This window comes from Fulvia fulva, chromosome 7 (genome assembly GCF_020509005.1).
Source record: "Fulvia fulva chromosome 7, complete sequence".
In the NCBI taxonomy this organism is placed as follows: Eukaryota; Fungi; Ascomycota; class Dothideomycetes; order Mycosphaerellales; family Mycosphaerellaceae; genus Fulvia; species Fulvia fulva.
This window is the reverse complement of record NC_063018.1, coordinates 2,549,722-2,572,454: the sequence shown is the minus strand read 5'-3', so window position 1 is coordinate 2,572,454 and position 22,733 is coordinate 2,549,722. Positions and strand designations below refer to the sequence as shown.

The 22,733-nt window shown below is 54.1% G+C and overlaps 10 protein-coding genes across 10 annotated transcripts; 5 read left to right on the top strand and 5 right to left on the bottom strand.

The window, feature by feature from the left end:
* Positions 1-129: 129 nt before the first annotated feature.
* On the bottom strand, positions 130-2,307 carry CLAFUR5_10333 (uncharacterized protein; the record flags this gene model as incomplete). Its single annotated transcript, XM_047909481.1, has 1 exon — positions 130-2,307. The coding sequence occupies one exon, from the start codon at positions 2,305-2,307 to the stop codon at positions 130-132; it is 2,178 nt and encodes a 725-aa protein (XP_047764022.1).
* Positions 2,308-3,233: 926 nt separating this feature from the next.
* Positions 3,234-4,664, bottom strand: CLAFUR5_10332 (MFS-type transporter dbaD; the record flags this gene model as incomplete). The annotated part of the gene is made up of 1 exon (XM_047909480.1): positions 3,234-4,664. The coding sequence occupies one exon, from the start codon at positions 4,662-4,664 to the stop codon at positions 3,234-3,236; it is 1,431 nt and encodes a 476-aa protein (XP_047764023.1).
* Positions 4,665-5,234: 570 nt separating this feature from the next.
* On the bottom strand, positions 5,235-6,404 carry CLAFUR5_10331 (uncharacterized protein; the record flags this gene model as incomplete). The annotated part of the gene is made up of 1 exon (XM_047909479.1): positions 5,235-6,404. The coding sequence occupies one exon, from the start codon at positions 6,402-6,404 to the stop codon at positions 5,235-5,237; it is 1,170 nt and encodes a 389-aa protein (XP_047764020.1).
* A 4,088-nt stretch (positions 6,405-10,492) lies between these two features.
* On the top strand, positions 10,493-12,364 carry CLAFUR5_10330 (uncharacterized protein; the record flags this gene model as incomplete). The annotated part of the gene is made up of 1 exon (XM_047909478.1): positions 10,493-12,364. The coding sequence occupies one exon, from the start codon at positions 10,493-10,495 to the stop codon at positions 12,362-12,364; it is 1,872 nt and encodes a 623-aa protein (XP_047764021.1).
* Positions 12,365-12,740: 376 nt separating this feature from the next.
* CLAFUR5_10329 (D-xylonate dehydratase) lies at positions 12,741-14,691 on the top strand (the record flags this gene model as incomplete). The annotated part of the gene is made up of 2 exons (XM_047909477.1): positions 12,741-13,366; positions 13,395-14,691. The coding sequence occupies 2 exons, from the start codon at positions 12,741-12,743 to the stop codon at positions 14,689-14,691; spliced, it is 1,923 nt and encodes a 640-aa protein (XP_047764466.1).
* Positions 14,692-14,741: 50 nt separating this feature from the next.
* On the bottom strand, positions 14,742-15,310 carry CLAFUR5_10328 (Cytochrome b-c1 complex subunit 10, mitochondrial; the record flags this gene model as incomplete). The annotated part of the gene is made up of 5 exons (XM_047909476.1): positions 14,742-14,816; positions 14,872-14,953; positions 15,014-15,067; positions 15,120-15,211; positions 15,263-15,310. 5 exons carry the CDS (start codon positions 15,308-15,310, stop codon positions 14,742-14,744), a joined length of 351 nt encoding a protein of 116 aa, XP_047764465.1.
* Positions 15,311-16,030: 720 nt separating this feature from the next.
* CLAFUR5_10327 (uncharacterized protein) lies at positions 16,031-16,598 on the top strand (the record flags this gene model as incomplete). Its single annotated transcript, XM_047909475.1, has 4 exons — positions 16,031-16,077; positions 16,131-16,270; positions 16,323-16,436; positions 16,483-16,598. The coding sequence occupies 4 exons, from the start codon at positions 16,031-16,033 to the stop codon at positions 16,596-16,598; spliced, it is 417 nt and encodes a 138-aa protein (XP_047764472.1).
* A 231-nt stretch (positions 16,599-16,829) lies between these two features.
* Positions 16,830-19,780, top strand: CLAFUR5_10326 (Nucleoporin NIC96; the record flags this gene model as incomplete). Its single annotated transcript, XM_047909474.1, has 2 exons — positions 16,830-19,400; positions 19,454-19,780. 2 exons carry the CDS (start codon positions 16,830-16,832, stop codon positions 19,778-19,780), a joined length of 2,898 nt encoding a protein of 965 aa, XP_047764471.1.
* Positions 19,781-20,230: 450 nt separating this feature from the next.
* CLAFUR5_10325 (uncharacterized protein) lies at positions 20,231-20,958 on the top strand (the record flags this gene model as incomplete). Its single annotated transcript, XM_047909473.1, has 2 exons — positions 20,231-20,621; positions 20,684-20,958. The coding sequence occupies 2 exons, from the start codon at positions 20,231-20,233 to the stop codon at positions 20,956-20,958; spliced, it is 666 nt and encodes a 221-aa protein (XP_047764474.1).
* A 127-nt stretch (positions 20,959-21,085) lies between these two features.
* CLAFUR5_10324 (uncharacterized protein) lies at positions 21,086-21,493 on the bottom strand (the record flags this gene model as incomplete). The annotated part of the gene is made up of 2 exons (XM_047909472.1): positions 21,086-21,343; positions 21,398-21,493. 2 exons carry the CDS (start codon positions 21,491-21,493, stop codon positions 21,086-21,088), a joined length of 354 nt encoding a protein of 117 aa, XP_047764473.1.
* Between the last annotated feature and the right edge of the window lie 1,240 nt (positions 21,494-22,733).

The window sequence follows — 22,733 nt, the reverse complement described above, 5'->3', positions numbered from 1 at the left end:
GCTGACGTGAAGCTGAAGAGATAATGATCTGACTCTATGCATTGTGCTTATGTACAAGAAATCGCGGACGTTAAGAGTTCTGTTCCAACAAGAGGAAAGCCTCGTCACTCTACATCATCACACAACCTTCTACAAAGCGAATGCAGCACCGAAGAGGATGATGGTGAGAGCAGCGATGCTGAAAGTGTTGGCGCTTGCACCACCAGTGTAGCTCTCTGGTGAGTTCCATGGCTTGGTGCTGTTGCCAGTGCTGTTGCCGCTCTTGGGGTATCCGTACGAGCCAGTTGGCGAGGCAGCACCGGGGTAGTAGGGGGCCGTTCCAGTTGGCGAGGCAGCTCCCGGGTAGGTGGCCATACCTGTGGACTTGACACCGTGGTACTCAGTGGCCGGCACTGGGACGATGGTGACCTGCTTGGTGGTTGTAGCGCTGCTGGCTGGGTAGGTTGGCGCTGGAGCAGACTCGTGTGGCTGGTAAGCCGGAGCAGATGGAGCGTTAGCTGGGGCAGACTCTTGTGGGCTGTATACTGGGGCGGACTCTTTTGGGCTGTAGACTGGAGCCGATGGAGCGTAAGCTGGAGCAGACTCGTGCGGCTGGTAGGCTGGGGCAGATGGAGCGTAAGTCGCCTTGGACATCATTGGGTACGCCTCAGATGCGGAAGGCGATGGCTGGTACTCCATGACTGGAGCAGACTCGGAGGGCTTGTAGACCGGGGCGCTCTCGGAAGGCTTGTAGACCGGGGCGCTCTCGGAAGGCTTGTAGACGGGGGCAGTTGGGTATGTCTTTGCCTCCTCAGTGGTCTTAGTTTGCTGGTAGGTCTTCTCGACGGGGTAGGTCATCTGCTCCACGGTCGACCAAGTCTGTGCATAAGTCTTGCTCTCGACTGGGTAAGTCTTGTGCTCATAAACTGGAGTGGTCTCCTTTGCCGGGTAAGTCTTGCTCTCGACCGGGTAAGTTTGGCTCTGAACGGGGTAGGTCTTGTGCTCGTAGACTGGAGTCGTCTCCTTTGCCGGGTATGTCTTGTGTTCGTAGACAGGTGTAGTCTCCTGTGCCGGGTAAGTCTTGCTCTCGACCGGGTAAGTCTTGTGCTCGTAGACTGGAGTGGTTTCCTGGACAGGGTAAGTCTTGCTCTCGACCGGGTAGACTGGTGTCGTCTCCTTGGCCGGGTAAGTCTTGCTCTCAGCGGGGTACGTCTTGTGCTCATAGATAGGTGTCGTCTCCTTTGCCGGGTAAGTCTTGCTCTCGACCGGGTAGACTGGTGTCGTCTCCTTGGCCGGGTAAGTCTTGCTCTCAACGGGGTACGTCTTGTGCTCATAGACAGGTGTCGTCTCCTTTGCCGGGTAAATCTTGCTCTCGACCGGGTAAGTCTCAGCTGGGTAAGTCTGCTGAGGGTAAGTCTTGTGCTCCTCTTCGGTGCAAGTAGTGGACTCCGCAGGGTACGTCTCCTGAGCGGGATGAGTCTCCTCAGCAGGAGTAGTCTCACTGTGTGGGTAGTATGTGGGGATGCTGACGGAGCCAGTGACGGTGGTGTAGTAGACAGTAGTGGCAGTGGAGATGGCAGAGTACGTAGTGTACACAGTCTGCTCGCCGTAGGTGGCGGTGTCGGTCTTGTCGCAGAGCGTGGTGTACTCTTGGGTAACACCAACAATGGTCACATCGTTGTTTGACATCGTGGAGGTCGAGATGGAGTCGTATGGCACCGAAGCGTACGGCTTGGTGTAATGCTCGGTCACCTTGGTCTCAGGGTAGTATGGGACCTTGGGAGTGTTGTATGGCTTCTCGACACTGGTTGATGTCGTGACGGTCGACTCTGGGTAGTACGGGACCTCGAAGCTGGTCGTGGTTGCGTACGACGAAGTGTCGATCTCGATCGTGGGGTGCATGGTGAAGGGCCTGGCTAGCTTCGTGGTCTCCGAGTTGGTGTAGAACGGCACGAAGGTCGATGTGGGCTTCTCCTCCTCCTCGGTGCAAGAGGTGGAAGCACTCTCGTAACCGTAGGCCTGGGTTGGAAGGCCATATGTAGCGGAAGTGGTGGTGTACTGCTGTGGTTGAGCTGGCGAGCTGTACCACTGTGGCTCGTGAGAAGAGTGCTCAGGGCTCTTTGGTGCGTAGCTCTCCGCTGGGGCCTGGTATGCTGGAGCCGATGGCTTCTCGGTCGATGGCCCGTATGCTGGGGCCGCCGGTGCTCCATATGCTGGAGGCGCAGCTGGTCCGTTTGCTGGAGGCGCCGGCGCTCCGTATGCCTCGAGAGCTGCGTAAGAAGATCCAGCCGCCGCAGCGGTGAGGATCAATGCCGAAAAGGAAGGCATTATAGTCTAGTGCTAAAACAGATTATGGAATATGCGATAGTGTGAAATCGACTAGACGGCGAACAGTAGCCTGCAAGGAGTGTGGTAGACCAAAGGGTCAGAAAGGAATGAATGCAGATGCGAAGTCTGCGAAAGAACAAACAGTTGCCGTCTAGAAGAGACGCTGAAGATGCTTGCGAAAGAGGAAGCGGTGTTAAAAGAGCAGAGAGTTCTTCTATACGCACCCTTGGCCACGGGATGCGGCATCATCTCAGCATGCTGACGACTCTCAGCGGCGAGCCACAGCCGCGACTGCTCTTCGCAATCTCTTGCTCGACGTTGACTTTGCTAGACGTCGGAGTGCCATGTGGAAGGCATCGAGAATAGCTAGCGAGCTGGCAACGGCAGACGGGCCTTGGCTCTAACAGCCTGCCGCTAGTCCAAGAGAGGCATGAATTGTGCTATAGCGCCCTATAGTGGAGCTGCTACGACTCGAGAGGTGAAGTTGATAACCATCCGAACGACTCTCAACGGCGTGGCGGAGCTTGTCTGAACTGCGTGTTTTGCTGCTTTGTCGCGCTCTGGCATGCGTTCAAGCCATTTTGAGGACATTTCATGCTCCCACTTTTCTTTAAGTGGCGATGAGGACGTTTGGGCGGTTGTAGACTTGGATGGAAGGCGTTGGCAAAATAATGAAGGGTCATTTGTTGTTGACGGGATGATCTTCATCTGAAGCTTGATCGGCAAAGGAGAAAGAGCGGAGCACGGCCCGCATCCCAAAACAGGTCAGCATCAAATCACATGGCGAGGCCCAAGGAGTGCTCACTCTTCGACAACGACTATGAATCAAGCAGTGTTGCACCTGTGATAGTATAGTCTTAGAATCTCATATATGTGGTGAAGAGACTGTCGTCTATCATTGAGATCTGATACTCATTCCTGTCGTTCTACACAACTTTCATAATCTTCCAACCGCCTTTACACACTCTCGCTATCACCAGAATCCCGGCGGCAACAATGGTCATGATGCCTCCCCAAATCCAAACATACGTGTAACTGCTGGCATCAAGAATGGCTCCGCTGATTGGTGTGCCAACGAGAATACCAATAGCCGTGCATGAGAAACCCATACCCATCCTCGTCCCTATCAAGCCACGATTCTCCGTTATGTGTACGTATATTGTTGCTGGCAAGCTCACGAAGGTGCCGGAGAAGAACCCATACAGGACCGCGATGACTATGACAGGCGCGACGGAGCGTGTTGGTGCCAAGCATATGCACAATATGCCAGTAGCCAAGGTGCATGGTATAATAACATTGAAGGGCCCAATCCGATCAGCAATGAGATTTGGGATCACTCGTCCGAACGTGCTGGCCGCATTAAGAATCGCAAGAAGGTAAAAAGCCAAGTCCGGGTCTGCTATTCCAGTCTGGATAGCATAGCTCTGGAGGTAGAAGAAGGGTGTGTACAGTCCGAGAAAGCCGATAAACGTAGCCAGCACAAAGAATGTGAATGGACCTTCTTTCCAAGCAGAAAGATCAAAGAACTTCCTCCTTCCAGCTGGCAGGACCCGAACCTTGAGCACTGCATTGGACACAGCCAAAGTTGCCAGCATGAGGAAGCCAATGACCCGCGTCGCCCAAGGGAATCCGATGGTGGGCTGAAGTCGGTAGAAGACCACAGGATATATGACGCCGCCAATGCTACTTCCCGCCGCAGCCAGACCGACTGCGGTGGCGATGCGTGTGCTGAAGTACGTCGACAAGATCGCAACACAGGGGATGAACAAGCACCCAGTCCCGATGCCGATGCACACAGCCTGCGACAGGAAGACTTGGTAGTATGTTGTTGAAAGGGAGAGCATCATCTGCCCAAACACGACCAGAAACGTCCCAACACTGACCAAGGAGCGAACGTAGCCAGCGTCATAGACCGGTCCTGTTAGGGAGCCCACGACCATAAGGAGTGTGGCCTGCAGTGACCCGATCCATGAGATATCCGAAGGACTCGAAGACGCAAGGATGCCGGCTTCGTAGTAGGTTTGGTATGTGCCAAAGGTGTTGACAACGCCCCATGTGTTCATGAACAGGAAGAAGCTGCCCACGACTTGCAGCCATGCTGTCAGGCCGCCATTAGGGACACTCTTGATGTTGTTGACTGAAGGTTTGGAGGAGGCGACCTTCTCCAGAACAGCGCCGAGGGCGCCATCGGCCGTCACGTCGGCATCGTCGGTAGCGATGAACGTGGGCTCCGGCGCCTCACGAAGCTCCTCCTGGCCTTCCGTGAGATGAACGCCATCTTCGCCAGCTTTGCTTCTGCTGGTGCCCTTCTCGTTGATGTCGTGGTCCAAGTCAGAGTTCGTTGACGCGTGAGACATGCTTTCGGGCAAACAAAGTTTCCGCTCGGCCCTTGGCAGGTGCTGACTGCGATCCAGGTTCTTTGATAACAACACACTCTCCCTCAACCCTGGCAAGCAAAAAACTTCAAGAAGAGATGGTAGGAAGAGGTCATCGCGTTCGACTCCGCTCCAGTCTCGGACTTACAACAAGCGCTGGCGGCCGGCATTTGCAAGCAGAGTATTTCGCCATGGCCGCCTCCTTCGCTACTGTGCCGTGCTTCCGCTGGTCGCACAGAAGACGACAAGTGCCGAATCAGCGAAGCGATCAATTAACCACTTCAGCTCAGCAATTGATGATGTTCCTCCACCGTTCTTATTCCATACATATTACGTATCGAGTGAAGCTACGATCTAGTAAATGGTATCCTTATGCATCCTGTGCCATCATTAACGCAAACGCCTTATTTCCACTGCTCATTGGGGTATATCCTGTCTACTACACAAAATGAATGAATGAGTCCTGTCCTTATCATGAAAGCTTCGTCCCCTTCCCATCTGCACCTTTTGGTCTGCACTGCAGTCTAGATGAATGAAGTGGCTTTGCCAAATCTATCTCTTCGCACTCTCTGCAAAAGTCGCAGCCATCGGTGTGGGCGGATTGAGCTTCAACGGATCTGGAAACGGTCCCATCGGAGCCTTCACAGGAGCCTGCCTAGGAGTACCATACTCCTGCTCTATTGTCTCTGGCACTGCGTGCGCGATCTCACTCCCGCTCTTCGACGTCTCGCGCGAAGGGACAGGATCAATATCATCGTCTTCGCAAGCAGATTCTAGCAAGCCAACCTCGCTCTTGCGATTCTTGCTCAGCTCGACTACTCTCGGACGGACTGGCCGCTTGAAATTGTCACTGGATACCGCGCGCTGTACTCGGCTCCTGGCCTGGCTGACGCTGACTTGGCGTGCGACACTGACTTGGACGATCTGCCGTTCTAGGTCTTCTGGTGATGTGACGCGAGGATAGTGAGTCGACGTGTGAGCAGACTCAGCCACGACACCCCGAACATGATCCGATGTGACCATGTCGAAAGCTGGCTCTGCATCTTGCCATTCTCGCCTGATGGACGAAGAGTCAGTACAGGTCGTGACGGTCGCTGGTGTCGATGGGAGCGAGCCCTCACTAAAGAGTGCGGACTCGTTCGACTCGGGCGAACTTTCTAGGGTTACTTTCCTGCCCCTGGTAAAGACTGTTGTGAGCGGCGAAGTGGTGTTGAGCGGCGCGGTTTGAGCACGCTGCATCTGACGTGGTCGATTGACAGCGGTGGATGGTTCGTGATCGTCTGCGTGATGACGCTCGTTGCTGTCGACTCTGATGGAAAGTCGCTTGTCGAGATGAGGGGAAGTCATGCTCCTTTTGGGGGTTCCCGGGCTTTGGGCAACAGCCTCCAGTCGTTCTCCTATCTTGATGTCTCCAACTCTCATCTCGGACTTTCGTCGGTGTGCTCTGCTCTGCCTTCGCTCCAGCAACGACGGCTTCGACTCATTTGATAAGAGCTTCTCGAACATCACACTGTAACGCTCAAATTCTGGCTTCTCAAAGTTGACATCGAGCCTTGGAGTTCTTGGTTCAGGTGAGAAATGTCGAGGATCGCGAGCAATTGGTGAGTCGTGACAAGGTTCATTCTTCTTACGCAGCCGCGGTGAGCTCCAGCCAGAGGCTTTACCAGGGTCAGGTGTTACACTTCCTCGTGGTGCTCGCAATTTGTCTCTCAAGTTTGGCATGAAGGATGATCGCAGGCCTGGTGAGCGACCTTCGAGGCGCGACCCGCTTCTCGGTGGCGCCATTGTCCCCAGCGACGAGCCTGAGTGCATGCGTGTGTGACGCTTCTTGTTGGCGCTCGGTCGTGGCAAGTCGAGGGAGGACGCTTCGGATGGTGCCAACTCTTTGGTCAATGGCTCAGGTGGTGCCGCCTCGCGCACCTCTGAATATGGCTGACTCGTTTCTGATAGCTGCGTCGTCTGCACAGCAGGCTTCGAAGTCCAGCGGAATACAGTCCTGATTGTCTTCCAGCTTGACTTCTTCTTGCGCGCATTCGGACTGCTGTTGGCTGCGATTGCGGGTTCTGCTGGCTGCGTTGTCGGCGGCGGCGGCGGCGCACGACTTGGAGGCTGATGTGTCATTCTGGACGATAAATGATCTGCTGTGTAGGATCTACCCCAACTTGGCGGTGCATTCGTTGGAGATCCAAGAGCAACGCCGATAACGGGCGATTCCTGTTGTACTTGCAAAGGAGAATGTCGAAAGGTTGCCGTCGTGGCGCTTCTGGGCATTGACGGCATGTGCGGAGAAGGTGTAGGAAATCTGAAAGTGTCCAGCCCATCCTTGTATTCCACAACGTGCCCTGATTTTTGTAGATCCTCCAGACACGTTGGTGGCTGCTCTTTGACTCCCCTTGGTCCCGTGCTACCCTCGAACGGACTGCGCTTGCGTCTCTCAATGCCATGTGAAGTACTCGGCCGCTTGTCAGCTGCCTTGCTGTGAGCACCAGCTGATCTGTCAATATCTGTGTTCATGCTGCGTTTGTGATCATCCCTCTTCCCGATTTGTTGTACTGTTGCTGCCACCCTGTTCTCTTCTCTCATGGTCCGCGCTGAAGTAGCGCGCTGGAGGAAGCCCATGCTGGGACCTGCTGCTGTTTATACTGAGCTTCGATGTATGGTTCGAAAAGATCAAACGCGTGGGATAAGGTTAAGGCTGATTGAGTTTGCACAAGGACCCAGCGGTGGTGATAGCGTTGGTGCCGGATCGTGGTGATAGACGAGTCGGGCAGGTGCTGTCAGGAAACGGACCTTGGATGCCTTCCTGGGTTGTGGTAGTGGTGTGCGTCCCAGACGAGAGGAGGTGAAACTCGCTAGATCCTGCTATTTCCGATGAGAAACCTGCTCTGTCGCTTTTGGAAAAGGAAGATGACGAAGCAGCAGCACAGATGAGACGCCAGTGACAGCGATCAGTAACGAAAAATAGGAGGATGAACTTGATCAGACTCTCGTCTGCTCACCTCCAAGCGCGCTTGGCGACGATGAAATGTAATGAAGATCGAAAGGTGTAGGGCCAAACTACCACCTCGACACACCACGGCAAGATGCCACTCGGGAGCTCGACAGCGTGGCTCATCCTGATCTCACCGTGAATCCGCATCCCGGGATATTGCAGCAGCCCTACGGGCTCAAACGCGACGAGTGAGAGATCCTACGCGCGTGCGGACATTTGACTGCTCAGCCACAGCATCTTCCAATTCGTGGGTGATTGACGAGATTGCTGTCCGGTTGGTGGTCGCGATAGATGTGGCGGTCCAAATGGTCGCGTTGGTCGAGTGAAAGTTGATTAGAGCAAATACAGTCCTGGGCATAGTTTTTACAAACCCTGTTCTTCCACCTTTCCTCATTAGGAAGGATGTATCCACTGCTTGGCGTAGCTCACCACCTGGTGTGTCCTCCATGGTTGGCTATTACTGCCTCGCAGCTTTCTCGCATACTCTTGCATATACGTTGTATGTCCTCAGGTGTGAGCTTGGCCCATTCTTGATAGTGAGATTGAAGGTAGCAACACCTTCTGAGATGGACATCAATAGCCGGAAGGGGTTAACGTAGATACAGGGGTTGTAAAAACTATGCCCAGGACTGTACTGTATGTGCGCAGCGAATGGAAGAACTGGAGTGAAGCAGAGTAATAAAGCTGAAACGATCAGGGTTTGCGCTATAAAGCTTGTATATAGCATCATGCACGTGATGAGCTCGGGTAATGTGTATGTTCTCGACAAGATCGCGACAAGACCGACCAACCAAATCGTGACCAGCATGACTTCATGCCATTTCAGGAAAGGCCTGTACTGCCCAGGCGGGATTGAGTTAGCATTCCTACAGCGTCTGTCAAGCTTTGACCCTTTCATCTGATCCGCCACGAAAGTGAGACTGTCTGTAGCTGGATCAGTCCCGTAAGGCTACCAACGCCAGCTAGGACTATCGCATTGGTGCATGGACAGGCCTCGCATCAAACCTGATCGTGCTCCAAATATCGTCTGCTTCCTTGGCCATGCATCCAGACCTCGCTCCAGATCCGGCCCATTACAGAGCCTCTTCGCACTGCAAAGAATGGCCCATTACCTACACGTCAGCTTGGAGATTAACACAACCGGACGCATGGATGTGTCGCTTGGTTGCAACCACAGGAAGACCGAAGGAGCATCTTCGTGCTATCATGTTGCGGCCTGCCGATTGGGACGTCAATACCTTGTGTATAATTCTGTGAAGCCGTTGACCGAGTCAATAAATCATGCAGAGAGGCTCGAACTGTACTCGGTGATCGATTGACATACGTTCGTCCAGGGTCCATTGGGCAGGGTTGCTCACACGAGAGAGTTAAGGACATTGGGTATCGTAGTCGAGACTGTCAATTTCTTGACTGTTCGTCTCAGCCTTCCAGACTCTCTCGGTGTTTCCAAGCGCCTTCTCAGTACCACACATGGGCGGCCTGCCCCAAAGTGTTGTGTAGGAACTTGGTCCTTGGTCTGATGTATCTGTGAAACTTGCGTGAGGACTGATCCAATCATGAAGATGTTTACTACTGAGTCTTCCTTGAGGCAGCTGTCGCCTTGCAAAAGAGGCGTCCACGGCGCACGCTGCCTCTTGCAGGTGTCAATGGCCAGTGCAAGACACTGGCGTGATGTTAGTGTCGAGATGTAGCGTGGTTCTTGAGGTACTACGAATGTCAATATCTCTTTGTATCTCTTCAGAGCGCATGGTGACAGCCTCCGAAGGAGCCAGGCAGGCACAAAAGCATGCGGATCAGGCCGGATGGTTCGTTCATCTTCTCTCGCTTCTGGCGGATGGACCTCTTCCATAGCTAGACCATCGCGATCAAAACACTGCCTGCTTTCACGAAAGTAGCATGGCCGCCAGGAGATCCTCCGGCTCCTCTCGTGGCCGTGAGTGCGTCATGTCTGCCATTGCGTGTTGTGCTTGTCGCTGGAACATCGTCGGTCGGAGCTCACCTTGGAAGCATGTCGGGTTGCATAACCGTCTTGGAGTTAAGCGGATGGGAGAGCACTCGGCCACGTTAAGAGCTTTGAAGTGGAGACCGGAAGGAAGCGACGACGCGGTCCGTGCTCTGAACCGTTCCATCTCATCTCACTTTCATCTGGCTTCATCTTCTTCTTTCTCACTTCCGTGGAGGCCCAGGCGACTTGTCTGACAGACAACCTCCCTACAACAACCAGCCACCTCACGGAGCCGCCGTGCAGCAGCCGGAGACTGGGAAGAAACGCGATCGAAGGACAGCAGCACTGAGGTCGTGCATAGTCCGAAACCTTAGCACGCGCAGTGTCGGTGAAAGATGCAGAGCTCACGGACGATGCTGCGAGTATTCCTGGTGAGGCACAGCATCACGATGGGCGAATGTCATTGAGGCGGTCGCGGCCGACAAGCAACATCCCAATGATCGACGTGCATTCGGCTCCTGCTGGCTGCCCTGTTGTTGGTCGCTGAGTAACGCCCATCTGCACGAGTTGCAGACTGCAGGTGTTGCTTCCCGCATGCGCCTGCAACACAGAGCTCTCGCAAATCACGAACGGGCTGCCACGGCGATCCTGTGTTACTCCATCGCCAGAACTTTAGGCCCGCAGCATGTACATGAGCACAGAGCTTAAGTAAGACGTAGTACATGCGAAGCTGGTGCAAAATCCTGAAGCGGCTGAAGCTACACATATTCCTGGTTGCCCTCGATCCCTTCCCATTCCCACTGTTCGCACAATCTATGAAGATCCGGTCATACTAACAAGCACACCACGTTGCTCTGCACGACAATCAACACCATGGCCGGCATAGATGTCCTGGGATGCATCGCTGCCATAGTTTCGACTTTCCACGGAGCAGCACATCTCGCACTAGCTGTGCACGAACGTAGCGACAGAAGGCGACGACGCAATGCCGCATCCGACGCGGAATTGGCGTTTCAAGACAAGATGCTCATAAGGTCTCTAAGCGATGGCGAGTTGCAGTGTAAGGCAGCAAGAGATGACAGATATGCACAATACGGCACAGCATTCAAGATTGGAGATGCTGTCGCGCTCTCTACACTGAAGGATGTAATCGTCAGCCTGCAAATGGACGTTGTGAGCGCACTCCAGGTTGCTCGCGCAATGGAAGGCGCGACTCTCGACCTGTCGCGATTACACGAGGCATCAATCATGAACAAGAGCAATGCACTTCGGGCTATCAACGATCTTTGCAAGCGTCTACCGGAACCTGAAGCTGGCGATGCTCTGGATAGTCAATCAATACGAAGAGTCGCTTCTGCTGGCGCGGTGCACATGACTGGCATCGACCGCCCTTTGGCAGTCACCCTTCCTACACCGCCCGCCTCTCCGCAGCCTCCAAGGTATTCGACCCTTGAACGCTCTCCGACTCGACAACCGTCCACTGCGCGTCAGCCAGCCGCTGGAGCGATGCCCTCTCGTCCCAAGAAACGAGGATTTTCTAGAATGTTCAGCGGCTTGTCAGTCTCCTTGACGATGGCGAATGATGATTATGGTGCTTTCCGGAAGGAGGCCGATGATCAAAGAGCCACGCATCTCCAGCAGGCTGAGCAAGAAAGGACCAGTCCAGAGATCGAGAAGACTGCTCGCCGTTCACTACCTGATTCTGCTTATGGTGGCTCGGGTGGTAGTCAGACAAGCTCGCGACACCGCCCTACAGCTAGCATTACATCGACGCTGTTCTCCGAAGGGTCATGTGTTACTGCAGAATCCTATGAGCAGGCTGAAGGAACCCCGAGAAACGATTCCGACACACTTCCCATCGAGTCTGTAACCTCAACTCAAGCCACCCAGCTTGGGCTATCGCATTCGGGTTCCACATCGTCATCCTCGTCATCAGCACGACCATCGGTCTCGCACAACGGCCTTCCTGTGACACAGTGGGAGGACGATGATGGCGTCATGCGCGCAACTCTTGCACCCGAGGTCGTCACACCAGAATATCAGAGTATGCTGCCTCGCCGACCGGCACGACCAGTCCCACCGCCTGCATCAGAGTCGTATTCCATGACTAAAATACACCCTGCTTTCCGAAACGCCTTCATGGTCGACTCTCCCGCAATACCACCCCAAGAACCAGATAGCGTTTGGGCGCCTCTCACAAGACCAGCCAAAATCAATGGCTACCACAACTTCTGCAAAGGCGCTTGGCAGGTTCGAGACCGTGCAGAGGAAGGTCTGAGCATAGCAATGCTGCCCGGAGCCACCGGTTTCACGGTGCCGCATTGGAAGTGCAAACAATGCCAGTTTCGCTCCAAAGCAATGAACAATGCAACAGTCCTGCCCGATCATGTATACTTCGCATCCAGTGGAGTTCGATACCGATGGCTGTTCCTTGCCAAGTCACATATACACGCTGGGACGGCACAGAGCAAGCCCGAGGCGTATGCCTATGGGTGTATATTCTGCGCTGCAGAAGGCCGTGAGACTGCCGTGCACCCTAATCTTGACGCTCTGATGAGTCACATCTTGTCTAAGCACAAGACTGCCATGATGACCCCAGAAGTGAAGGCGAAGACGATGTGCATCGTTGGCGGTTCGCCAGAGAAGACTCAAGTTTGGGACATAAACCTGCCTCAAACTCACAGGAGGAAGCTAGGCGGCTTTGTGGGAGAGTATGTTGCGAAAGCTGTCCATGGACTGTCATGAGTATGAGAGCACGACTGATGAGAACGAGCAGATGAGATAACGAATCCTAGCGATACCCCGATAGCAATTTTTGTAAGCATAAGCACCGCTTGCCTGTTTTCCTTTCACGTCGTTGTCCCCATTCGTGTCGCCGCCTGATTTGCTGAGAAGATCGAGCCCCGGGCGGTATGGAGCATGTGGAGCGAGCGGAACGACATTCCTGGCAATGGAGCCGACCTGCCTCGCCTGAACATTCACCCGAAGCCAGCTGTTGTGAGGCAAGGCAGAGTGTCGGCGTATGAAGGTACAGTAACCACATCCGTATTACTAGAGGTCTTCTTGATGTTCTGTGCTGCTGCGCACGACGCCTCAGAAACAGAATCGACTGACAGCTGACATGGCTTGCGAGAGCAAATCCGACGCCGAAGCCTGCAATGGCTGCTCTCAGCCTGACAGCTGCACCAACGGCAACATCGTCGACATCGAAGACTACAAGACCGAACTCAACACTCTCCGAGAAAGAACAAAAGAACTCGAAGCCAAATTAGCCAAACACACCATCAACTCTGGGAAGTCTCTCCGCTCAACAAAATGGTTCAACCGCACCGACGACAAAGCCATGACAGCCCTCTACGTCGACCGTTACTTGAACTACGGCCTCACAAAAGAAGAACTAATGTCCAACAAGCCCATCATCGGCATCGCCAACTCCGGCTCAGATCTCACGCCTTGTAACCAATACCACACAACCCTCGCCCACCGCGTCCGCGAAGGCATCAGATCCGCCGGCGCCATCGCAATCGAATTTCCAACCCACCCAATCCAGGAATCCTCCCGTCGCCCCACAGCCACTCTGGACCGTAACCTCTCCTACCTAACCCTTGTAGAGCTGTTATACGCCTACCCCTTCGACGGCGTCGTCCTCATGACTGGCTGCGACAAAACAACCCCCGCCTGCCTCATGGCCGCCGCGACCATGAACATCCCAGCAATATGTCTCAACGTCCGGGCCCATGCTCAACGGTTACAACAAACCCGATCGGATCGGCAGCGGGACAGTCCTCTGGAAAGCACGCGAAGAACACGCCGCTGGCCGCATCGATGATGAGGAATTAACGAACCTCGTCACGGCCGGGACCCCGAGTGTGGGACACTGCAACACTATGGGTACCGCCTCGACCATGAACGCGCTCGCCGAAGCATTGGGTATGGCGCTCCCTGGATCTGCCGCTATTCCCGCCCCGTATAGAGAACGCGCACAATGCGCGTATCGCACGGGTCTGCAGATTGTAGAGATGGTGCATAAGGACTTGAAGCATAGCGATATCATGACCCGCGCTGCCTTCGAAAACGCCATCGTCGCCAACACTGCCATCGGCGGCTCCACCAACGCCCCCATCCACCTCTCCGCGATAGCCAAACACATCGGCGTCCCCCTCTCTCTCGACGATTGGGATTCTCTCGGCTACCATATCCCCTTAATGGTGAATGTCCAGCCCGCCGGCTCCATGCTCTGCGAAGAGTACTACCGCGCCGGCGGCCTGCCCGCTGTAATGGCCGAACTCCTCGAACAGGGGAAATTGCATGGAAATGCGATAACCTGCAAAGGCAAAATAGTCGCGGAGAACGTCCTAGGCAAACAATCCTGGGATCGCAGAACGATTTTGGCGTATGACGAGCCTATGAAGAAGGATTCTGGGTTTCTCCACATTCGTGGTAATCTCTTCGATTCTGCGATTATGAAGACGTCCGTCATATCGAAGGAGTTCAGGGAGGAGTTCCTCGAAAACCCATCGGATCCTAACGCATTCGAGGGCAAAGTCGCAGTTTTCGATGGGCCGGAGGATTACAATCGACGGATCGAGACAGCGGATATAGATCCGCGAACGATTTTGGTCATGAGGGGGACTGGACCGCTGGGGTATCCCGGGGCTGCGGAGGTTGTGAACATGACAGCGCCGGGCCATCTCTTGAAGAAGGGGTTGAAGTATTCGTTACCGTGCATTGGGGATGGGAGGCAGTCGGGTACGTCAGGCTCGCCGAGTATTCTGAATGCGAGTCCTGAGGCGGCGGAGAATGGGAATTTGGCGATTTTGAGGGATGGGGATAAGTTGAGGATCGATTTGAGTAAGCGGAGGGTGGATCTGTTATCATCAGAAGAGGAGATCGAGAATCGGCGCAAGGAGCTGTTAGACGGTGGAGGCTATAAGGCGATTGAGAGCCATACACCGTATCAGGATTTCTTCAGGAGGGAGACTGGGCCTCTGAGTGAGGGGATGGTGTTCAAGAGGGCGGTGCAGTTCCAGAAGATAGCGCAGAAGGTGGAGATGCCGAGGGATAATCATTGAACTATGCTACGCTGTGCTGGATCATGCTGTACAGAGTTGTCGTGAAGTGCTTAAAAGGGGTTGTCCTCCGGTGGTACGTAGTCGATAAAGTAGCTGCCAATCAACGGAAGCTTCTGTAGGATGTCCTGGCTGGGTCAGTACCTATCAAGGAGGCGGAGCCACAGACACATGATCACTCACCTTCTTGACACGCGGCACGCCATCGAGAAAGAAGAGCGCGGCGGTACCTGCCACAATCCCGAAACCAGCTCCGATCTTGGACCTACGCAACATCGTCAACTTCTTCCGATGTACCATCATCTCCCACTAGCGATTGACTCACCAGCCGATCAGAGTCTTGGCGTCGATGCCGTATACATTGAACGGCACCTTGTACCTGAGCGGTCGTCAACATCATGATTGCGTAGAAATCAACTCGGTGGACGTACTGTGGGCCGTGTGGGCTCTTGTAGGACTTGTAGTTGATTGGCTTGCGCCACGGCTGCAACGCCGACGCTCCAGGCTCTGTGTCGATCGGCATCTGACACTCTGTTAGTTGGACTTCTCTGAGAATGCCGAGATGTTCACATACACTTCTCGCCAAGGTGCGTTGCATTCTGAGGATGGCGGTGCGTTGCATCTTGTCTGATGGTGTCTGTTGTTTTTGTGTTAGTGTAAGAGCATGTGCTGCGTAGAAGAAGTGCGCTTGTACCAGAACAGTATGGACAAGTGAAGTCTAAGTGAATGGAACAGCAACGAATAGTCGCGACTTTCGATCACGCTTTTCGAGATTCGTTGACCAATCGCATCACGATGCTGTCAGCATGTGATACCCCTGTTCATGTTCCCTGTTGCTATCGGGGCGGCTTCGGAAGTTGTGCAACGATGTGTTGCGAAGTCTCGTCCGGTATGTGACATAGTAGAGGGTAGGGAGAGAAATCGATAGTAGATTGAACATTGATATGCTTCGGGATGTAGAACGCCCGAGGGATTGCAAATATGCGAAGCTAGTTGCAAAGACGACATACTTGGAGTAGATCGCAGAACCGTCGAAGGCTTCGACGTGAGGCGAAGAGTGCTCAAAATCATGCTTATTCGACAAGCGGGCGTAGCATGCGATGCATGCGATGGGCGTCGCCTCGGCCTGTGCAAGCAGCAAGCAATGTCGCCGACTCTGTAGTTCACGGCTTGTTGGGAACGCGTGGCGGGCAGTACAAGGCCTCACATGTTTAGTGATCGGTTGTAAAGGGCGTATGGGTACGCACACGTACGAACGAGAGCGAGAGCCAGATAAGAAGCTGGGAGTCGAGCCTGGAAGATGTCAACATCGCCCTCGTTCAGTCATTCGCAGAACCAAATCATGTCGGAAGCAGTGACCAAGTTCCAAGCTCTGATCGAGCGTAGCCGGTACGATGACTGCCCCAGAGGAGAGTATTGTGATTAGTTCCTGACGACAACAGGAAACGACTGCCAACATATCAGCCTCCGCCGCAGATGAAGCTCTTTGCGCACAATGACTCCCACCCAGGCTGGATCTTCATGGCGGCTTGCGCGGACTCTCGCGTGGACCCTACACACATCTTCCAGCTGGAATGCAGAGGTGAGTCTTCACATCGAAGGGTTGATATGAGTTCTAGGCTGATGCTGAAAAGAGGTCAATGTGATCCGGGTGGCGGGAGGTCGGATCCGCGACGATACCTCAAAGTCGCTAGAGATCATGGGCACGATGGTTCCTATTGGCCTCGTAGTGGTGGTTCAGCATACCGGTATGAGCGTCGAGCTGGTTGGCAGTGGATCTTGCTGACAGCATAGACTGCGGTGGCCTGTTCACGGCTGATGACGAGATTCGTAAGCGGGTGAGTGCACGTAACCCGGAATGTGCCCATCTTGTGAAGGACAGCGTGTGGGATACCTCCAAAGAGTGGTGAATCGAGAGAAGTGGGCACATCGCGTCTGTAGATGAATGTGGTCTGTATGTAACAAAGTGAATGTTAGAGGAAGAAGTGATGTAGTTGTAGTGGAGAATGTATGTACATGTAGTTCCCACCTTGATGTGCACGGACAGGGATCGTCGCGTGTTTCTCCGGAGGCTCGCTCAAGAATAAACACCGCCAAACACATCTTGTCTCCCTCGCTTTTCCCTCTGCAACGCGACCACCATGTCGCTCCAGCAGTCGCAGCAACAGCAGCTGTCAGACTCGCTACAGCCATCACAGGCTGCACCCGCCTACTTCCAAGCGCTGCTCGATCGCGGGCAGAAGCGAGCAAACACCAACGATGAACCACAACTCCAGCTCGGTCTGCAGGACATTGCCCGCAAAGTTAGGAACTTGGGCAAAGGCTTCACAGACGCCCGCGCACACTATCTGCTTTCTGCCTCGGGCGTGAACACGAGCGAAGCCCTCCGCGATCTCGAAGACCTCGCCGGCCCACCATCCTCCATACAGCAGCCCATCGAGCCAGTCGCGACAGGCGTGAAAGAGACTTTGGCGAGAGAACATGAGAGCGACTTCCAGCAGATGGTCGACAGCCACATCAAGCGTGCGCACGCCGAGTTTGACCAGATGATTGAGGAGAGACTGCATGGGGTGGATTGGGATGCCCACAGACAGCGCATCTACGAGCACTTCGGCTTGAAGAGACCACAGAATCAGGATGGAGGGAACACGATTGGCGGTGCCAGTGTCAACGGCGGCGCAAGCACATTTGGCCGATCCTCGCGAAGAGGTAGAATCTCGACGGCGAACCGATCGACCTTTGGCATTCCTGGCATGTCCAAGTCGATCATTGGCTCAGTCGGGCCTCGCGACCTCAAACAGAGCGCCTTCAACGACATCGCGCATAAGCTGCCAGCAGACGGATTTCGGGCGGCGCCAAACGACAGCATACTGAGGAAGAAGCAGGACAAGTACGCAGACAGAGTCAAGGACCTGAACGTTGCGCGTCTACAGGAGAAGGTCTACCCACTGTTGACCAAGTTCGCGGAAGTGGAGGCTGAGCCTTCGCACGAGGATACGTCGATGTTGGTCAATGCATTCAAGGCATTGGTGCACATCACGGGAGAAGATGCGTCGAAGGAGAACACCAGTGAGCCTGGAGTGGTTCGCGAGCGACAATACGCAAAGGGCTACATCGATGATACTGGTGGTGCTGAGAACGTAATGGTTCGCAAGAGGATCATTGACGGCTCTCGCACTTTCCTTGAGAAGCTGTTCTACTCCCAAGTCCAGACCACAGTGGCACGGAACCCCACCGAAGCGCATACTGGAGGAACACCATCAGCGCTGAACGTGGTCAAGGGCTACGTTCGTGTTCGAGCTTTACGGAAGGAGCTTGGCAACGACATGGATGCCCTGCAACAGGTCAATGATGACTACGGCTGGGCTGTCATGTTTTACCTGTTACGAAGCGGTCTGTTCGATGAGGCGTCTGCGTATCTTGTAGAAAACAAAGACGCCTTCCGATCGATCGACAGCCACTTCGTCAAGTACCTAGAGCACTTCTGTGCAAGTCCCGACCGTAGGCTACCACCTACTACCCAGACCAGCATCAGCAACGCGTACTCGATGCTCAGTCGCCTAGGCCCGCAAGGCGCGGTAGATCCGTACAAGCTGATGTGCTACAAAGTCCTTGGTCGTTGTGACCTTGGACGTCGTACACTTGACAACATCACAAACGACATGATGGACTGGCTATGGCTTCAGTTCGCGCTAGCTCGGGAGTTCAACCGAGTAGACGAAATGGCCCATGAGGCTTACGGGCTGTACGATGTCCAACAGTCGATTGAAGAAGTGGGAAACAGATACTTTCAACCCGGTACCGAGATCGCCAATGCGACCACTACTTTCTTCTTCATGCAGGTTCTTGCTGGCAAGTTTGAGAAAGCTGTGGCTGACCTCTACCCACACAACTACGTATCGGCAGTGCACTTCGCCATTGGTCTGGACTTTTACGGCCTCTTGCGCGTCAGCGACATCAGCAACAGCGATGATCTGCTCGTCCTCACTGTCAGGGCACAACATCAGATCGCATTCGGCAGCATGATCGGACTCTACACACGCGACTTCCGAACCGCTAACGTCACTGCCGCGGTCGACTACATCACATTGATCTGTCTAAATGCAGATCTCCAGCCCGAGAACTTGGGCAAGGCGCAACGTGAGCTTTGTCATCAGGCGCTGACTGAAGTCCTCCTCGAGACTCGCGAGTTCTCGCAGCTGATTGGCGACATCCGCGCTGATGGCATGCGCATCAAGGGCGCCATTGAACTTCGCCTCAAGCTGATCGGTCTTGGTAACGAGCGAGAATATTTGCGACAAATCACTCTCGTGGCTGCCAGAATCGCGGAAGAGCAAGGCCGCACCACAGATGCTGCGTTGCTATACCACATGTGCGACGACTACGATAAGGTCATTCAGGTCGTCAATGACGCAGTTTCTTTGGCTCTCACCACTGAGCTTGGTGAACAGCCCGCGCGCCTGCAACCACTCAAGCCACGCAACACAGACGACCACAACAACCAAGACCCGAACCAAGAGCAAGCAAGTCTGAGTCTCACACAGAACGAGGACCCTATTCAGCTCGCACAGGATATCCTGCAACTCTACAAGAGCGACGGCATGTACTTGAACAAGATGTCTCGGAAGTACAGCGACGCCTGCGAAGTGCTCCTGCAACTTGCTGCGGCACGGAAGGAGCTGGAGAATGGCAGATGGTCTCAAGTCGTCGATGTAAGTCCTCTCCCCTACTCCTCCAAGATACACCATACTAACATCTTCCGCAGTCCGTAACAGCATCCGACGTGATCCCCACCGAAGCAGCCGGCAATATCTCCGCCATCCGCTCAAAGTCCCAAGCCTTCGACCTCATGCCCACGACCGTTGCACGCACCATTGGACACGTTATGGTCTGGACTGTCGTTGCTCTGTCAAATCAGGTCAACAGGCTACGGAGTCAAGAGTATGAGACTCCGGCGATCAACGAGGCGATTGCGAGGTGTACACAGTCGGCGAAGGATGTCATGGTTTTCGCGGGCTTGATACGGTACAAGCTTCCTGGTAGGGTCTGGGAGACGTTGGCGAGAGCTGGACAGGATTTGGGAGCGTACTAGATGATAAAGGCCTCAACGGGGAAGCGCGGGGGCCTCTAAAATACGCAAACGACAGTGATGCGCGCGAGATCCCGTGAGATGTTGTGATGGAGGTGCTTGTATGATGTTGTAACATTACTTGGCATCGCACGCGATGGAATACACACATGTCAACGCTTTCATTTTCAGATCGCCTTGGTGTCTGCAGAGATATGACTCCGCACGTTCAGTTCTCGTGGACCGATTGCCATGCATCAAACATCACACAAACTATACGCATGTTTGCCCAAAGCGGAAGGCGCAGCAATGAACAATGATAACGACAACGACAGCAACGCCCGCCAAACCGTCTCGGTTTGCACAAGCAGCAAAGCCGGGCGAGAGCACCCTTGATATCATAAGTTACAAACATACCCTCACCGCCATATATATCTCATCTCCAGCGTTCATCCAGTCTGTCTCTGCCAAAGCATGGCCTTCCCCCACCACCCGCAACCTCTCGCCGAAGACTACCAACAAGCCGCCTACAACGGCTTCCCCTTTCTTCCCGAATTTGGCCACCGCCGTAACGCCCCTCGCGAAGAACCATTTGTCCACTACCGTCCCAACCGCGGCTGGTACCAAGGTGGCCGGAAACTTCAGAATTTCAGGCCGAAGAAGTATTGGGCGAGGCCTGTTGATGGTGCGAGGAGGGGTACGCTCGGGCGTATCAAGGATGGGTTGACGGGAGAGGGCCCGGATGTGTTTGTTGTGATGAATGGAGATCGGAGGACTTTGCATCGGGATATGCCGAAAAGAGGACATTGGAGCCATTGGGATGAGACGGGGTTGGGGTGGTTGAATCGCGATCCGGATTGGAGAGGTATGTTGTATCCAGCAGTGAGGTGTTCTTTGTGGAGTGTGCTGACTGACATTGTGGTGTAGGTCCTGCTGAGGATATGGATTGGTTGCCGCCTGGAAATTTGGGAAGTACGCCTTGGGCCAGGAGAGATCGGGATGAGGTGTATAACTTCCGGACGAGGCGGTATAGTGATATTCGGCCGGGAAACAAGTGGGGCTTCTGGAGTGATGCGCATTGGCCGCATGGTCATCGTGGGAAGTGGTCGATGCCGACTTGTTGGAGGGATTGGGATGGACATTGGAATACTACTGTTGATGGGTCGGCGGGTAGGTGGCCAGGTGGACGGCCGATTCGCTGATGCCAGAAGGTTTGTTAAGGGCTGTATCCAAGACGGTGGTGCCGCCAGAACCATCGCGTAATTGAAGTCTTCGTTTAGCAGTCAGAGTTGAGAACAACCGCTGAAGTCGCATTGCCACTGAAATAGCTCAATCGTCGCTGGTCCAGCCAGCATGCGGTACAGTCATCGCTTTACGGAGATCGGAATCCCTTTTCAAGCTCTCGTCGCTCCTTGAGAACAGCTCCCGTGTCTCTTCCGAGGTCCAGTCTTCCTTCAACGCTTGAAGACCAGTTGACGAGGACACGGCCGCGTCTCTAAGGTCGGCAAATGCTTGCTGCTTCGAAGAGTAGTTGCGTGGCCTGAGTGGCGCGGCGATAGCCTGCATCGTGTTACGAATAGCGTAAATCTGTGTGATCATTAGAATGACGTACGGTGATGAGCAGCATATGGGCGAGCGTACCTGTTCCTGCAGCTTCTCCAAATGTGCCAAAGCGGCTTCGTACTGTGCGATGTCCCAGTCCTGCTGGGATGTTGCGTCCTGCTGAGCGGTTGCCATGATCAAAGATGTTGTATCATTCCTGATTTGCGTTTGTTTGTGACTCGAGAGTCGAAGTGGATGTGTGGTGGAAGGCAGGTCTCGTGGCACAATAAAGAGGTGGCTGGGACAATGGTGAATCCCTGCAAAGCTAGCGCCGGCTGTAGCCGAATTGTTCAGCCGGCACGTGCTCACACGCGTTTCACGACTCCATTCCCCTTCAAAGTTCAAACACACTTTCACTTTCGTGGCTTCCATACTGACTCATCTGCACATCAGACTCATCTCAGGATAGAGCCGTCCTCGATCCGGACCGCTTTCATCGCCTGGGACATTTAGCACGATACATTCGTGGTCATGGAACTTGAAGACCGAATGCTGTACACCATAGCGCCTCCCGTGCCATAACTCGTAGCGCCTTTCGAAGATGGCAGCGTCGACTCTGGACACTTTACCCATAGAAGTGCTGCATGGGATATGCGACGAACTCCAGGCCTCGCATCCATCCAGTGTAGCACAACTTGCTCTAGTCAATCGACAATGCCGGCGGGCAGCCACCTTTGCCCTTTTCCGCCGAATCACCTTGAAGGTCGAGAGCCCGGAGAAGCTGGCTGCTGATATACAGCAATGGACCTTGTCATTGCGCAGGAACGACAGCTTTCGGCACGTGCGTGCACTCGCGGTGCGAGGCAATATATGGCAGGAGTGGCGACGTCACGCTCACAAGCAGATACCGGATTCAGCGGGTCGTCGACTCCCGCCTTTTTTCTACGAGGGCTCATGGCAACCGCTCGCGCACTTTATGGAAAGATTGTCGGGCCTGAAGGACATTGAGTTTGCATGCGAATCAATCTTCCCCTCTTGCCTACTATCTGTTCTGCATTCGAGCAACTTACCCGATTGTCGCTTGCATATTGGACACCTTCACTTGAGTGGTCTTGTACGTACCACTGGCGAAGCTGACAGAGATCCATTGGGGCTGAAGCCCAACGATATTGCCCTGGTCACGTCTCCAAATCTCTACGCTATCAAGCTGTCTGGGAGCAGGCTTACGTCGGCGGGCAAAGCAGACTACCATTTAGAAGCTATCTTGGACTTAGTAGCGCCGGGAAAGTCCCGCTTTTGTGAGTTGGAGCATTGCTACGTACGGCCGAGAGATTCGCCAGCATCGCGCAGGAGCAGGGAAATAATGCCATAACCTGGGCTTGTGCTACTCGATGGGTCTGAGAAGAGCAAGAACACCAAAGCAAAGCTGACTAGT